General features: G+C 44.9%; 1 protein-coding gene across 1 annotated transcript; it reads left to right on the top strand.

Annotated features, from left to right (window-relative positions):
* The first annotated feature begins 3180 nt into the window (after positions 1 to 3180).
* On the top strand, positions 3181 to 5611 carry LOC127642182 (uncharacterized). The gene is made up of 9 exons (XM_052124864.1): positions 3181 to 3240; positions 3396 to 3485; positions 3869 to 3983; positions 4125 to 4268; positions 4852 to 4911; positions 4991 to 5026; positions 5169 to 5222; positions 5316 to 5372; positions 5448 to 5611. Exons 2-9 carry the CDS (start codon positions 3396 to 3398, stop codon positions 5609 to 5611), a joined length of 720 nt encoding a protein of 239 aa, XP_051980824.1. The 5' UTR covers positions 3181 to 3240.
* The last annotated feature ends 9562 nt before the right edge of the window (positions 5612 to 15173 follow it).

Genomic DNA, 15173 nt, shown 5'->3' with positions numbered 1-15173 from the left:
AATGCATTTTAATTCGTACAGATTCATATCTCACTCATATTTAGACATGTTTCTACTTTCTCTCCCCTTTCCTTGTGTCAACAGCAGCTAACTACACCCCAAAGGCTCTTTTAAGAGCCCTAGCACAGAGCGACTTTGGCTTTGTAAGTATATGTTTTGAATGCCTGTCACATACCTTATTTAAAAGTTATAAGTCAGATGTTAGGCTGGGGACTGATAGAGATTTCATGATTCAATTTGATTCACAAGCTCTCGAAGTTTCTGATCTTGTTTCGATTCATGATGCCAGCATTAAACCAACCCAATCTGATGATGATCTTTTTTTCATTTATTAGATTCTACATCGTTCTCAACTGCCTCTTCCTCAAAGTTTTTTCTTGTAAGTAATATTCTTTAGCTTCACTTCAAGGTTTGTTTATTATTTTTTATTATTTATGAAGTCATCTAAGACTTTTAAGTAACTTCATGTGTTTTTAATGATGGATTACCTGGCCATAGGCTACTTTCACAGACACATAAACTATGTTGATGTTGATATTGTCTATGCTAACAGAAAGTGTCCATAATAACAGTTAAGTAAGAATACTAATCATTATCTACTTTCCCCTACCCTTTCCCCCCAGCCTCTGGACCCATCAGTGCCAAGGCTTCAGCAAGCACTTTGTGTTCAGTTGCTCTGGTCTCCACAATTTAGCGAAAGGGGTAGTGTTACATATAGTATGTGAACAAGTAAATGGACACTTTAATGACAGGGTTCCTACTCAGTTTGGAAAAGTATTGAAAAGTATGGAATTATATATATATATATATATATATATATAAAAGAAAACAGTTTATGGAAAAATATTTGTGTTGCCAGACTGTTGCCTCTGTATCGCTTTCTAAAATATAATAAATATCTAAAACCTGACAATGCTAAAAGAAAAATAATCGGAGAAAAGTCAAGGGTCGAGAGCTCCACTAAAGCAAACAAACAAATGAAACATTTTCAACCTAACATGAACATCTAAAACTCTGTTAATCTCAATAAGAACTTCTGAGCGATTCACTGTGCCAATAAATGTCCACATACTTTTGGCCATGTGGTGTAGGTACAGTGAAATATTGCATAATGTGTCATTACCACATTTTCATCAAGTCCAATATTTTGAATTTAGAATGGATTCGAAATCCAAGAGACAACGCTACACAAGGCAGTGGAAATATGCACGTAGATCATTGGATGAAAGGTTTATTGGAGAGGAATCATCAGAATCGTCAGATCATCCAATAACACCTCATCCAATAACAACTCCACCAATAAAACCTCAACACATCAATTACATTGATGAAGACATCTCAAGTGTCATTGAAAGTGTGGAAATTGGTGTCAGTGGGCAGAGCTGCAGTTCGGGACCTGACCGTGTGGACGATGGGCTCAGTGAGGGAAACTGCATTTCAGAAACTGAGAGTGAAAACGAAATGGCCTCAACTTCACTCACAACATTCCTACAAGAATGGGCAACAAAACACTTAATCAAGCATAATGCCATAGATGATCTCCTTAGAGCGACTTAAAAAAATGGACACCCAGACCTCCCATCAACAGCAAGGACATTGCTGAAAACTCCAAGAATAGTTAAATCAGTGGTAAAGTCTGGAATGGAGTGTGTCCACTTTAATTTAAGACAGAGCCTTCATGAGCAGCTGCAGCGCTATCCAAGGGAGATAATGGAAGGAGTTAGCACTTTGGAACTGTCATTTAATATAGATGGCCTGCCCATTTTTAAAAGCAGCAGGACACATCTTTGGCCCATCCTCTGTGCCATTCACCTGCCACCTATCAGTGTCTTTCCTATAACACTGACACTTGGTCCCACCAAACCAATGAATCTGGATTTTGCTGAGGAAGCAATAAAGGACATTCAGGAAATACTTGACAATGGTTTGGATGGAAAAGAAATAAAAATCAGATGTGTTGTGTGTGACGCACCCGCAAGAGCCATGGTAAAAAAGATCAAACAGTATTCCGGGTATTATGGGTGCGACAAATGCACACAGAAGGGCACATGGGTTTCTGGGCGAGTGACTTACCCAGAGGTGGACAACCTCACTCTACGCACCAATGACACATACCGTGGTGAAATGACAAGACGTCAGGAGAATGAAGACATCCCAATGTCTCCCTTTTTGAGCCTCCCATTGGACATGGTAGAGCAGTTTCCAATTGACTACATGCACCAAGCCTGCCTGGGTGTAATGAAAAACTCATCACAGCGTGGATTAGAGGAGACAGAAAGGTGAGAATGTCTGCTGGGCAAGTAAATGAGGTGACCCAACGGTTGCTGTCACTCAGGAAGGCCATTCCAAGCTGTTTTTCCCGAAAACCAAGGAATCTAGTAGACATTGACAGGTGGAAGGCAACTGAACTGCGGCAGTTTGCTGTATATACTGGCAAGATCGTGCTGAAGGGGATTCTGGCTGACCAGTTGTATGACCATTTCATGGCGTTTAGTGTTGCCTTGAGCCTTCTGCTTTGCCCTACACTGGCAGTGGACCACAACAGCTACAGTCAAGAGCTAATGACATACTTTGTTGGAAAAACAAAAGAACTGTACGGAGATCACTTCATGGTGTACAATGTACATTCGATGGTACATCTACCAGAACAGGCACTGGCTTTTGGCAGTCTCGATGCTTGCAGTGCATTCCCTTTCGAGAACTATCTTGGGAAGCTGAAACGACTCGTAAGGTCAGGAAAGCGGCCACTTATTCAAGTGGTCAAACGGCTGGTGGAAAGACCAAATTCCCCACTATCTATGGTGACCTCCAAGTCCAAAATCAATAGGCCTAACAATGCCTTCATTCTTACTGAAGGACACTGTTGCGAGGCCATCGAAGAGAGAGAAGAAGTAGATGGTTCCCAGATGCTGTTGTGCAGACTTTTTGAAACAACCGAACCGCTTTTCAGAGATCCATGTGACTCAAGAATACTTGGATGTTTCAAAGCGCAATCAAGACAATCAGTTATGAAGCTCATACCAGAATGGCAACTGACAAGAAATGCCATAATGGTAGAAAAAAGACAAGAGATTATTTTCTTAGCAATCCTGCATGAACACTGACAATGCCCTGGGAAATCTCTCTCTCTCTCTCTCTCTCTCTCTCTGTCTCTCTCTCTCACTCTCTCTGTCTCTCTCTGTCTCTCTCTCTCACTCTCTCTGTCTCTGTCACTCTGATAAAAAAGGATTAACAGTGAAGGTCATTAACATCAGTTATACGCAAAAATAAGTTGTTGAATAAATGTAGTGAATTATCATTATTATATATATTTACATATATATATATATATATATATATATATATATATATATATATATATATATATATATTTTTTTTTTTTTTTTTCTTAATAGATGGAAACAAAAAAATATGCAGTGGTGGAATTCACAGAGGACAGTGCAGTTGAAGTAGTCCCAACATCATGGTTGGAGGTGACCAAAGAGGTTTGTTTTTGTTTTCAATAAGTTTTCACATTCGTTTACATTATAACAGTTTTTCTGAATTGATTAAACACTATACCCCATTCTCTGAACCAATTTCTCTACAGCCTAAACCAATTAGTCAAATAAATCACTCTTTCTGTAAACATTAAACAAGTTAAAGCAGTTATTTGAAAATTGTATGCACTTGACTATTAATGCAAAACTCCAAACAGATTAAATGGCTTTGAGGCAATTGTTTGATTTTGCCAGAAAAGTCATATTCTCTGACTGTAGTTTGAAGATTTGGTATTGTGTTTAAGGTTTTGAGAAAGTGGGTGATGGTTTTTAGAAATGTGTTTTAGCAAAACTGTAAAGTCTGTTAAAGCAAACCTTTTTTTTTTCAGGGAACGTTCTGTTACTGGACGTTTGGAAACGCAAGGAAGCTTGTAAAAAATTGCACAATGCCAGACAAAGCAAAGTGGAGGCGGTGTTTGGTAAAAAAAATTTGGCTAAGAACAGGTAATATAGCCTAGTAGTTTTTAAATTATTTAATTTAATCTACAGTATTTCAATGAGGATTGTTAAAACATTATCCAAACATTAAGAAAATTGCAACAAACAAAACAATACTTTAGTTTACACCAACAACATATTTTCCAGACTCATACACCAAAGGTGTCCAGAAATGCCGGCGTGTAGTGGAGACCTCAAACATTGAAACGGAGGACAGCTCCACAATAAACAAAAAGAGGGCACACAAAAAACCACCGAGATTTCAGTCTGCAACAGATTCCTCCTCAGATGGTAAGTATTCAAATCACTTCAAATTATATTTTTTGTATTTTAACTGCCAAAAAAAACAAAAACAAGGTCTAGCCAATAGGCTACTCCTAGGCTTGCGTTTATAAATTACAAATGGCCTACTGATTTTTTTGCTAGGCTATTGTATTTTTAATATTATGCTATTATTTGTGAAAAAGGGGTCTAAGACAAAAAAAAAGGTTGGGAACCACTGATCTACAAAATTCTTTTTCCACCACTCATATTTATTTGACATGGTATTATTAAATTAACAATTTTAGTGTTTACACATGGAGAAAAATGTATGTTGTGTGCTTGTGAGAAGTACACATTCTCAGGTTGTATTAATGGCCATTTTCATACATTTGTTACAACATGTAAATTTAAGGGCACCACCGTTTAAGAGCACCACAATGAATAAAACCCTTAAATAAAACCTTTAACCAATTGTGAATTGTTTGGTTACAAAACTGAAACTGTGCACTACACAGAGGACAATTAAGTGATTGAAGTGAGTGAACAATGTTTGTTTTATTTATCAATTTGTAAACTCTGTTTTTAATTTTAAAGCATGTTTCTATTTCAGATGATGTTATAGTTTTCCCAAAGGAGAATACAAATGTATCAAAACCTCTTCCACCCAAATGTAAGTTGTTGACATGTAACATGATTGACACATTAACCAACATATGAGATGTCCAATCCATTTTAATTTGTATTTACAGATCAGCCATTCTCCAATATTCATCCTCTTGACAAGGGTTCAGTAAAATATACAAATGTGTTTTTAAGTATAAAGACATTTGAAAAAAAATCTCTCTTTGCCCTCTCAGGCAACAGAGAAATTTCTGTCTGTTTAATTCTACTAGGAATGTTAAGTCTATTTGGATTTTATATTTGCAGCAAAAGCATCACTGCCAGAGTCCGGACAATCAAGTGCGTCACAACCCTTTCAAGGTATACATTTTATCTTATTGTAATTATTAACCATTCTATTAAGAGTGATTTATTATTAAACTTTGAAAAGTATATTTTGATGTCATCCCACAGCTGCCTCACAGCTCCTCTTAGAAGAGCCCCAGTGTTCTTCTGAAGCAGCAACAAAGAGTAAGTCATGTTTTCATTTTTCACACTAAAACAATACTGTATTTTCAAGGACCAATCTGCAATATTGCTTTACAGACTATCGCACAAAAGTATTGCAAAAACTGCAAGAGATTGCAGAAAACCAGCAAGACATCCTGGCCTTGCAAAGAAGTCTACTGGCTGCTGTGGCTGTGACAGTGACAGAGGAAGGGAGGATGTCCTGGAAAATGGACCATGCCAGACTGTGGAAGAACTACTAAATCTTTCCACAGAACTGGGCACTAAAGAAAAAGGACCAAGCTGGTAATACATTTGCAAGACACTTAAATGTACACCTATCTCTACCAGAAAGAAGATATTATTTTGCAAAACTGTGTATTAAATTATTCTCTTTGTAAAATAAAAACAAATCAATACAATAGCTTATAAAAACATCACCAATGTGTATTTCAATGCATAGTAAAAACCTTAGACATGTATGAAACACATATTATAACCCAACATGGCCAAAGCGGTTAATAAAGAATATGAACATTTGCTAAACTGTGGGAAAACTGATTTAGAAAGCAATATTTGTTTTACTGTGAGCAAAAATATCATGCTGTAAAACTATAATGAAAATAGTATGCTGTAAAATCATTATGAACGAATTCTCCTAAAAGTGGGCTCACTTGAACAAAAAAGGGGGCCCCCTTTTAGGAGAATAATTTAATATAAATAATCAAATTTGTATCTGTAATTAGCTACAATAGCAAGTTCTGTGGTTGTCGATGAACTAATACATTTTCACATTCATTAGAATTAAAATTTCGTGTCCTGGTGTTTATTATTAATATAACAGATTCATTTATTCATGGATTTTGATTCCAGTGGTGGCTGCATAGGATTGTTTCCAATTTCCAATAACTCCAGAGCGTTGTAAAGTCCAAAAGTCAACATGTTTTGAAAAAGGATAGATGTAATAATTTCCAAAATTCACAACATGTTTTTATCTAACGAAATATTCCGCCTCAATCCATGTTTGTTGGCGTTTAGACTTTCGAAAACATTTTCACTGTGGTGGAAAAACTTGCTGTACACAAAGCGAGGCACGCACCTTCCGGGACAGTCTAGCAGCTAATATATAATATATATATAGGCCTATGTATTTATATAGTCTAGCATATATATTACAAAAAATGATCGTATTATGTAGGACTATTCATGCGTTAGCTTAGCTCCATTTGATCCATTTATTCTATTTTATTCAATACATTTTTAGGGTGATGACGCCATAAAATATGACGACAGACATTAGAAGCTTCATTCTAAAACCTCAATAGAAGTTTCGAATGTAAATATGACATGACATTTTGGTCCAGTCTAGTATGAACGGTCAGAATGACCACTATGGCCATTCTAGTAGTTCTAGAATTCGGTAGTTCTCGTGTAATTAGTGTCCTTTGGAAGATCAAAGCGTGTCTCAGCCATGACAGTATTACAAATGTCATAGACAGTAATGTCTTTGTATTGAAGGCCAAGTTTAAAATATATCTCTATAAATTCATGCGCATCCAGCTAAAATAGAGCTCCTGGCAGGATTTTGAGGGATCTCATTAATTCAGAAAAACAGAACAAAATATTTTTTTTAATGAAAAATGATCTCGTAATTCTGAGATAATTAAGTCGTTAATAAAAACAGAGTAGATTTTTTTTTTTTCTCAAGTGAATGCAATACGCTTCCGTAGATAATAGCAGGGTTTCATCAAAGGCATAGAAAACCATAACATCATAAAACGTATCGGTTACCTAACGTAACCTCGGTTCTCTCTAGATGAGGGAACGAGTATTGCGTAAGCTAGCTTACGCTACGGGAAAGATTCATCTTTTCTGAGATATTGAAGCCAAAAAATTATCCTTAATTTTTGTATCCATTGTCAACGCAGTGCGGCAGCTGCAGACCTTGAGCGGGCTAGCTAGCGAGCTCATAGGTTGCTCTGCGGCAACTGCTGCAGCCTATAGACGAGCTTGGGCGAACTCGCATCCAATGAGAGGCGTCCGCGCGCTCACTGCATCAAAGCCCGCCAAAAAGGGCGTGACTAGAGTGCATATAAGCGTAGTTCGTAGGCTGGAACCCTGGTTTTCATTGACTGAAGCTGAAAAGTCGCCGTGGGCGCGAGACGGCCGGTTACGCAATACTCGTTCCCTCATCTAGAGAGAACCGAGGTTACGTTAGGTAACCGATACGTTCTCTTACGAGAGGTTCTCTCAGATATGCGTAAGCTAGCTTACGCTACGGGAACCCATTGTCAACGCCGTGCGCGCCAAGCATCCACTGTATAAGCCCCAGGGAATTAAGGGGGACCCGGGAGCCCTTATGAGTGGGGAAATAATATTTGGCCGGCAAGAATGCGGGTCATTGATTGTGTAATACATAAGCACATAGTAGGACGGGAACGACAGAGCGGCGGTGCCGGTCTGTGTGGAATGTGTCCCATCAGTGCAGCTCACCAGGGGAGCTGTAGCGTATTAAACCGCTAGTAGTTTTGCCTGCAGAGCGGGCACTTCCATATTGTAAAATCTGACAAAGGTGGAGGGGAAGTCCATCCCGCTGCCACACATATGTCGTGAATGGAAATTCCGCTGGACCATGCCCACGAGGATGCCATGCCTCTAGTGGAGTGAGCCCTAATGCCCAACGGGCATGGCAGGTCTTTTGACGCGTATGCAGCAGCAATAGCGTCCACTATCCATCTAGATAGTGTCTGTTTCGAGACGGCGAGACCTTTGGTGCGCCCTCCGAACGAAACGAAAAGCTGCTCGGAGCGCCTGAAAGCAGCGGAGCGTGCAGTATACAATCTCAGTGCTCTGACCGGGCAAAGGAGATTGGCGTCGCGTTCAGCTATCCGGTGCTGGCAGCGCCGATAGGGAAATGACCTGTGCTCTGAAAGGAGTACCGATCACCTTGGGAACATAGCCGTGTCTAGGCTTTAAAATGACCTTGGAGTCACTTGGTCCAAACTCAAGACACGCAGCGCTGACAGACAGCGCGTGAAGGTCTCCCACACGCTTGACTGATGACAGGGCAGTCAGAAAAACGGTTTTGAGTGAAAGGTATTTCAAATCCACGGATTGAAGTGGTTCGAAAGGGGGCTTTCATAGTTTCGAGAACTATAGAAAGATCCCAGATAGGAACCGATGGGGGCGCGGGGGTTCATCCTTCTAGCTCCCCTGAGGAAGCCGGATGACCAGCTCGTTTTTACCCCATGACTGGCCGTGCAGGGGTTCAGCGAACGCCGCAACGGCCGCCACATACACTTTGAGCGTGGATGGGGATCTGCCCTCATCCAGCAGCTCTTGTAGAAATACGAGCAGCTGACGACACCCCACATGTCCGTGGGTCCAGGTCTCTGTCGGTGCACCATTTTGAGAACACAGACCATTTTGACGCATAGAGTCTTCTCGTGGAAGGGGCTCTAGCGTGTATGATGGTGTTTATTACTCCTTCTGGCAGAGCGACGGGTAGTCGCTGATCACCCACGCATGCAGCCCCAGCGTCTGGGTGGGGATGCCAGATTGTGCCGCGAGCTTGAGAGAGGAGATCTGCTCTCACTGGGATGGGCCACGGCGCTGTCAGTGACAGCTGCGTAAGCTCCGGGAACCATGTCTGATTCTCCCAACGCGGGGCTATGAGGAGCACCGAGTGACGCTGCTTCCCTGATCCTCTGCATTACCTGTGGCAATAGCGAGACGGAGGGAAGGCGTAAAGCGGGCGCCTGGGCCAGTCCTGGGCCAGCGCGCCCTCGCTGAGAAAAATACTGGGCAGTGAGAGTTCTCTTTGGACGCTAAAGAGGTCTATCTCTGCTCTGCCGAATAGGTGCCATAACGCCTGGACTGTTTGAGCGTGCAGGGACCATTCCCCTGGGGGAATATTGTCTCTGGACAGTCTGTCCGGGCCGCCGCTCAGGTGGCCTGGCACGCGCGCCGCCCTCAGCGAGCGCAGGTGGCACTGGGACCAACTCAGTATGCGTTTTGTCAGATGGAAGAGGTTCCTGGATCTGACACCGCCCTGACGGTTTAGGTAGGATACCACAGATCTGTTGTCCGAACGGACCAGGACGTGGTGACCCTGAATGACCGGGAGAAAGCGCACGAGCGCGCACTCGACCGCTATCATTTCCAGACAATTTATGTGAAGGAGCTTTTCCTGAACTGACCATAGGCCGAAAACCGGAGAGCCCTCGCGAGACCGCGCCCCAACCCGTGTTGGACGCGCCTGTCGAGATGACTTTTCGGCGAGATACAGCTCCCATTGTCACTCCCCGCTGATACCATTCGGCCACTGTCCAGGGCTGCAGAGCTGATATGCAGGTCTGAGTCACCTTGATGGGCTGGCGGCCTGTGGCCCAAGCCCGGCGAGACGCCGCGGTGTTTAGCCAATGCTGAAGCGGGCGCATGTGCAGTAAACCCAGCTGAAGTACTGCTGCGGCTGAGGCCATGTAACCTAGCACTCTCTGGAATTTCTTCAGAGGCGTGAGGCTGTTCATCTGAAAAGATGCGGCTAGTCGCTGAACACGGCGCTGCGCGCTGTGTAGATAAGCGAGCCGTCATTGCCACGGAGTCTAGTTCTATTCCCAGGAAGGAAATGGTCTGACTGGGCTGTAGTGAGCTCTTGGTCCAATTGACTGCAAGACCCAAACTGTTCAGATGGCTGAGGAGAACTGCTCTGTGAGACAGAAGCTCCATATGTGACTGAGCCATAATCAGCCAGTCGTCCAAATAGTTCAGAATTCGCAAACCCTGACTCCGCAGGGGTGCGAGCGCCGCATCCATGCACTTCGTGAAAGTACGGGTGCTAAGGACAGGCCGAACGGAAGGACGGTGTATTGATAAACCTGGCCGTCGAGGCTGAATCTCAAGAATGGCCTGTGACGGGATTTATCTGAATCTGAAAGTATGCATCTTTCAGATCGAGAGAAATAAACCAGTCCCCTGGCGCACATGCGCGAGGAGTTTCCTGATTGTAAGCATTTTGAACGGTCTTTTGCAAGCACCTTGTTCAAAACCCTGAGATCTAATATGGGTCTGAGGCCGCCGTCTTTCTTGGGAACAAGAAAATAACGGCTGTAAAGCCCCGACTCGCTCAGAGAGGGTGGCACTTTTTCTATGGCCCTTTTGCACAGAAGGCTTGCTATTTCTGAACGAAGCATGCACGCTGCTTCCGTGTTCACAGTGGTTTCGAGCCGCGCTCTGAAGCGAGGGGGCGGCGATCGAACTGTAGCAAATAGCCCTGTTGTATTGTGCTTAACACCCACTTGGATATCCCTGGAATAGCTTCCCACGCTTTGAAGCGTAACGCTAGAGGGTGAATGGCCAATTCGCTCTGATTGCCGCACACAGAGCGCTGAACAAAATGTGTGAGCGCTGTTTAGTGTGTTCATGCATGATTGCTCGCAGACAGCATGAACAGGCTGTTTTGTGAGTGACTTCCGATTGGAATGAATGGGGAAAGAGTCACATCTGTTACGTGATGCGCAAGCATAGTCATGGGCACGGGACTTACACACAGAGGAATGGTTGCTGGCCGTGTAACAGAGCGGGCAGAGAATGGGCGCGCGCACGCATTTGCGGGCGCATTTATTGACTCTAGCGCTCGAGCGGTTCGTGAATCGCTTTATGTGAGCGTGCTCTGGTGGGGACACGAGACATGCAGTGCTTGTGTGCAGAAGTGAACACTGGATTGTGGGCACATTTTCTACACATAGGGCTGGTCGTGTGACAGAGCGGGCAGAGAATGGGCGCACGCACGCATTTGTGGGCGCCTTCATTGACTCTGACGCTCGAGCGGTTCAGTAACCGCTTTATGAGAGCGTGCTCTGATAGGGGCACGGGATGTGTTATGCTTGTGTGTAGGGGCGAACACTGGGTTGTGGGCACTTTTTCTACACATAAGACATGTTTGCTCTTTACAAGATTTATTTGGGTCGCCGTGAAAACGGCGTTTGAGTGCAGGCAAGCGGGCAGTGTCACCGGCTTGTTGGCTGCTAAATTCACCACTGTAGTAGCCTGAGAGAAGGGGACTGACAGGGGGTAAAGCTTTGACAGTGGTCCGCCGCGGCGGACTGAGCCGCCGCTTGTTCAACACAGTTAGGAAGACTTCGGCTGCTCGGGTTTCAGCGTTACCTTAGATCGAGGCCCGCTGGGGAGGCGGTCTCGCGGCGGCTGTCTGAGCGCTGATCGAGGGCGGCCGCCCTGTCGACGCTGAGAAGTCTGGAGATTGTTGAACTGGGCGCTGTGAAGAGGCTCGTGCAGGAGGCTGATCACGTGAGCGGCCTGCAGAGGAGCTTAGCGACGCCGCAGGAAGAGGTTCATGGCTTGGGTGGCTTTCTGGACTTCTGAGAAGCGGTCAACAATGCCACTCACCGCGGAGCCGAAGAGACCGGTTGGAGAGAGCGGTGCGTTGAGGAACGTGGAGCGCTCTGCTTCTCCCATGTCGGCTAGTGTTAGCCATAAGTGTCTCTCGGTCACAGTCAGCGAGGCCATGCACTTCCCTAGAGCTTGGGCTGCAGCTTTGGTAGCCGAAGGGCGCAGGTCTGTCGCGCCGTAGATCAGTAACAGCCTCTGGGTGCCTGCCTTTCTCATCCCACTCGGAAGAAGGTCTGCTTGTAGGATCTGTAAAACGGCCATTGAGTGCAGAGCAGATGCGGCTTGGCCGGCGGCGGAATAGGCGCGGCCAACATAGGCGGAAGTCGCTCTGCAGGCCTTAGACGGGAGCACAGGCTTGGAACGCCATCTCGCTGGAGGGCGGACAAAGGTGTGCTGCTACCGAAGTCCTCGACCGGGGGATGGAGGAGTAGCCTCTCTCAGTGGCGCCGCCCACCGACGCAGAGAGGTGGGAGACGTGTGAACGGGTCCTGGCTGAAAACGGAGCGCTCCACGACTTTGCAAGCTCCGTATGTAATTCCGGCAGGAAGGGAGCGCCCGGGCCGCGGGTGTAGAGCGGCGATGGCTTTGAAGAAAGCAGCCGTCGAGTCTGTTGGGTGCCTGCTCAGGGGCGGTGACCACTCGAGCCCGAGGCGGTCGACGGCCTGTGTGAGGAGGCGTGTTAACTCCCCTTCGACTCCGGCGCGGGTCCTGCTGGATTCCTGGGCTGAGGAGGAGGCTTGGGAGCCTGTCCACTCCTCGCTGTCCGAAGCCATGATGGAACAGCAGCCCTTATCCTCCGCCGTCATCCTAGATGGCAGCAGTGCGGCCGCTCGGCGGCAACTGCGCGTCCCGGGGCGGGAGGGTGAAAGCGATGCTCGAGGGAGAGGCTCCGGCGAGGCAGTCGCTTCAACCACAGTTTCCGGCAGCCTTTGTGAGCGGCGCTTCTTCCTGCGCGGCTGAGGGTAAGGCGGCGCGGCGGTTTCTGCTTTGATCGCTTCGAGTCGAGCCCGCAGGGTCGACATCGGTAGCTCCTCGCAGAAATCGCATCCGCCCTCAGTGAGGGCGCAGCTCTGCGTGCCCCAGTCCCAGGCAGAGAGCGCAGATGATGTGGCGGTCTCCTGTGCTGAGAAGGGCGCGACATGAGGCGCAAGTGGAGCGAGGCATCTTGAAAAAGACGCTCGTACTCTTTTGTGAATAGTTCTTGAGAACTAGCTTGCTTAATAAAAGGATACGTCGTCGGATGGCGTAGCTCGCAGGATGGCTGAAGGTGGCTGAGACGGCCGGCTTCTTCTAGCGCTGTCCACGCTTGCTAGATGCCCCTCAAACGGCGACGCTGGCTTCCAGGTCAGCGATGCGGAGAGCTTCGCTGAAGAGATGAAAATCAGGGTTCCAGCCTACGAACTACGCTTATATGCACTCTAGTCACGCCCTTTTGGCGGGCTTTGATGCAGTGAGCGCGCGGACGCCTCTCATTGGATGCGAGTTCGCCCAAGCTCGTCTATAGGCTGCAGCAGTTGCCGCAGAGCAACCTATGAGCTCGCTAGCTAGCCCGCTCAAGGTCTGCAGCTGCCGCACTGCGTTGACAATGGATACAAAAATTAAGGATAATTTTTTGGCTTCAATATCTCAGAAAAGATGAATCTTTCCCGTAGCGTAAGCTAGCTTACGCAATACGAGAGAACCTCTCGTAAGAGAACTAGAAATTACTAACTCACCTGACGTTGTGGCATATTGTTGCAGTTTTCACCATTTGACTCTGTCATGTTTGATGGTGGCTAGAGAAGACATCTATCCATAAAATACAATTTTCGTCTTCTTTGTGCTGCGTGGTGATTGGAGACCAACAGCCAATCACAATTGACCTTTACTGATTGGTTGATTTTGTGGCACACTTGTAACGCTGTTGCAAGATGAGCAAGCGTGTGTTTGAAGAGTTGAGCGCGCGTGTGTTTGAAGGGTTGAGCGCGCGCGTGTGTGTTTGAAGGGTTGAGCGCGCGCGTGTGTTTGAAGGGTTGAGCGCGCGCGTGTGTTTGAAGAGTTGAGCGCGCGTGTGTTTGAAGGGTTGAGCGCGCGTGTGTTTGAAGAGTTGAGCGCGCGTGTGTTTGAAGAGTTGAGCGCGCGTGTGTTTGAAGAGTTGAGCGCGCGTGTGTGTCAAGAGTTGAGCGTGTGTGTGTCAAGAGTTGAGCGCGCCTGTGTGTCAAGAGTTGAGCGCGCGTGTGTTTGAAGGGTTGAGCGCGCGTGTGTTTGAAGAGTTGAGCGCACACAGAATTAAGAGGTTGAGCGAGAGAGAGGGACTTGACAGAGCGCAGAGAATAAATTTGTGAGAGCACCTGAGTAAACTGCGTGAGAGGGTTATTATTGCACGTTAATATGGATAATAGCAAATACATTTATTGAGCACGGAATCGTTTTTTCTTTGCTCAAACGATTTTTTTATTTGCGATTGTTAATTTCTGTTCAAAATATAATGCAATGTGCTTGCAAAATATAGTTCTCTGTGCTCAAAACTTACAATTACTCGCTCAGGAATGAGGCACATTTATAACGCCATAAAAATGTTTAAAACATCGACAACACATCGACATTGGCTTCAACATTTCCTTTCAAACAAACAAAATATTCTTTCAGCTGTTATCATAATGGCATTATTCTAAATAACAGTGTTATATATTATGACTCTTTGTGTTTGTTTGTTTGTTTTTTTGTTTTTTTTAACAGATGAACTACCTTCGATCCCTGGGAGGAACAAACCCAGGGGCAGCCGTGCGCAAAATGTTGCGCAAGGTTGCATCAAACCCAGTATTGAGTAACTTCAGTTTGAAGGGAAAAAAGGCAAACTAGCCTTTAAAGACTTGACCATCTGTGATTTAATTATAGGCAAGTTTTTTTTTCAACTGGCTATCAATCAATGTAGAGTTGTTAAAAGCAGCAGTTTTGTATTTTGCACTTTGGAATAAAATGTGTATAGTTCTGGTCGCAAAATACAGTATTTAAAATAATATACCTCAAATCTAACTCAAATTTGCGCATCATCAACCTTGTATATTCTAGGAGCAACGCAGAAGCTGTTCAAGTCGTTAAAGGCAACTGACGTGGAAGACCTTATTTCAATGGTTTTAAAATTTGCCCCACACAGGCATTTAAAATGGTAAGCAATAATGTCAGTTTTGTTTTGAGATGATCAATAGTAGGCCTAAGTAATTACAACGTCATCTAGTGATGAGATGTTAAAGAGTTGGTGGTAGGCGACACGTATACCATCGTATTGTCAATTGTATAGGCTCTTTACTACTCAGTACTCTCAATGTGACATTTAATTTATATCTGTACAACTCAAATTTTAATTTCGTAAGTATCAGTACTACCTGACTTAATGAATTTTTGCAGTGCATAATATTATAACCAGTCCACATGACA

Source organism: Xyrauchen texanus, unplaced genomic scaffold (genome assembly GCF_025860055.1).
Source record: "Xyrauchen texanus isolate HMW12.3.18 unplaced genomic scaffold, RBS_HiC_50CHRs HiC_scaffold_458, whole genome shotgun sequence".
Lineage (NCBI taxonomy): Eukaryota > Metazoa > Chordata > Actinopteri > Cypriniformes > Catostomidae > Xyrauchen > Xyrauchen texanus.
This window is presented reverse-complemented; position numbering and strand designations above follow the sequence as displayed.

Coding starts and splice junctions, on each gene's coding strand:
- LOC127642182 (XM_052124864.1), top strand. CDS start 3,396: ATGGAAACAAAAAAATATGCAGTGGTGGAATTCACAGAGGACAGTGCA. Junction 3,486..3,868: donor GGTTGGAGGTGACCAAAGAG/GTTTGTTTTTGT, acceptor TTTTTTTTTCAG/GGAACGTTCTGTTACTGGAC. Junction 5,373..5,447: donor TTCTGAAGCAGCAACAAAGA/GTAAGTCATGTT, acceptor ATTGCTTTACAG/ACTATCGCACAAAAGTATTG.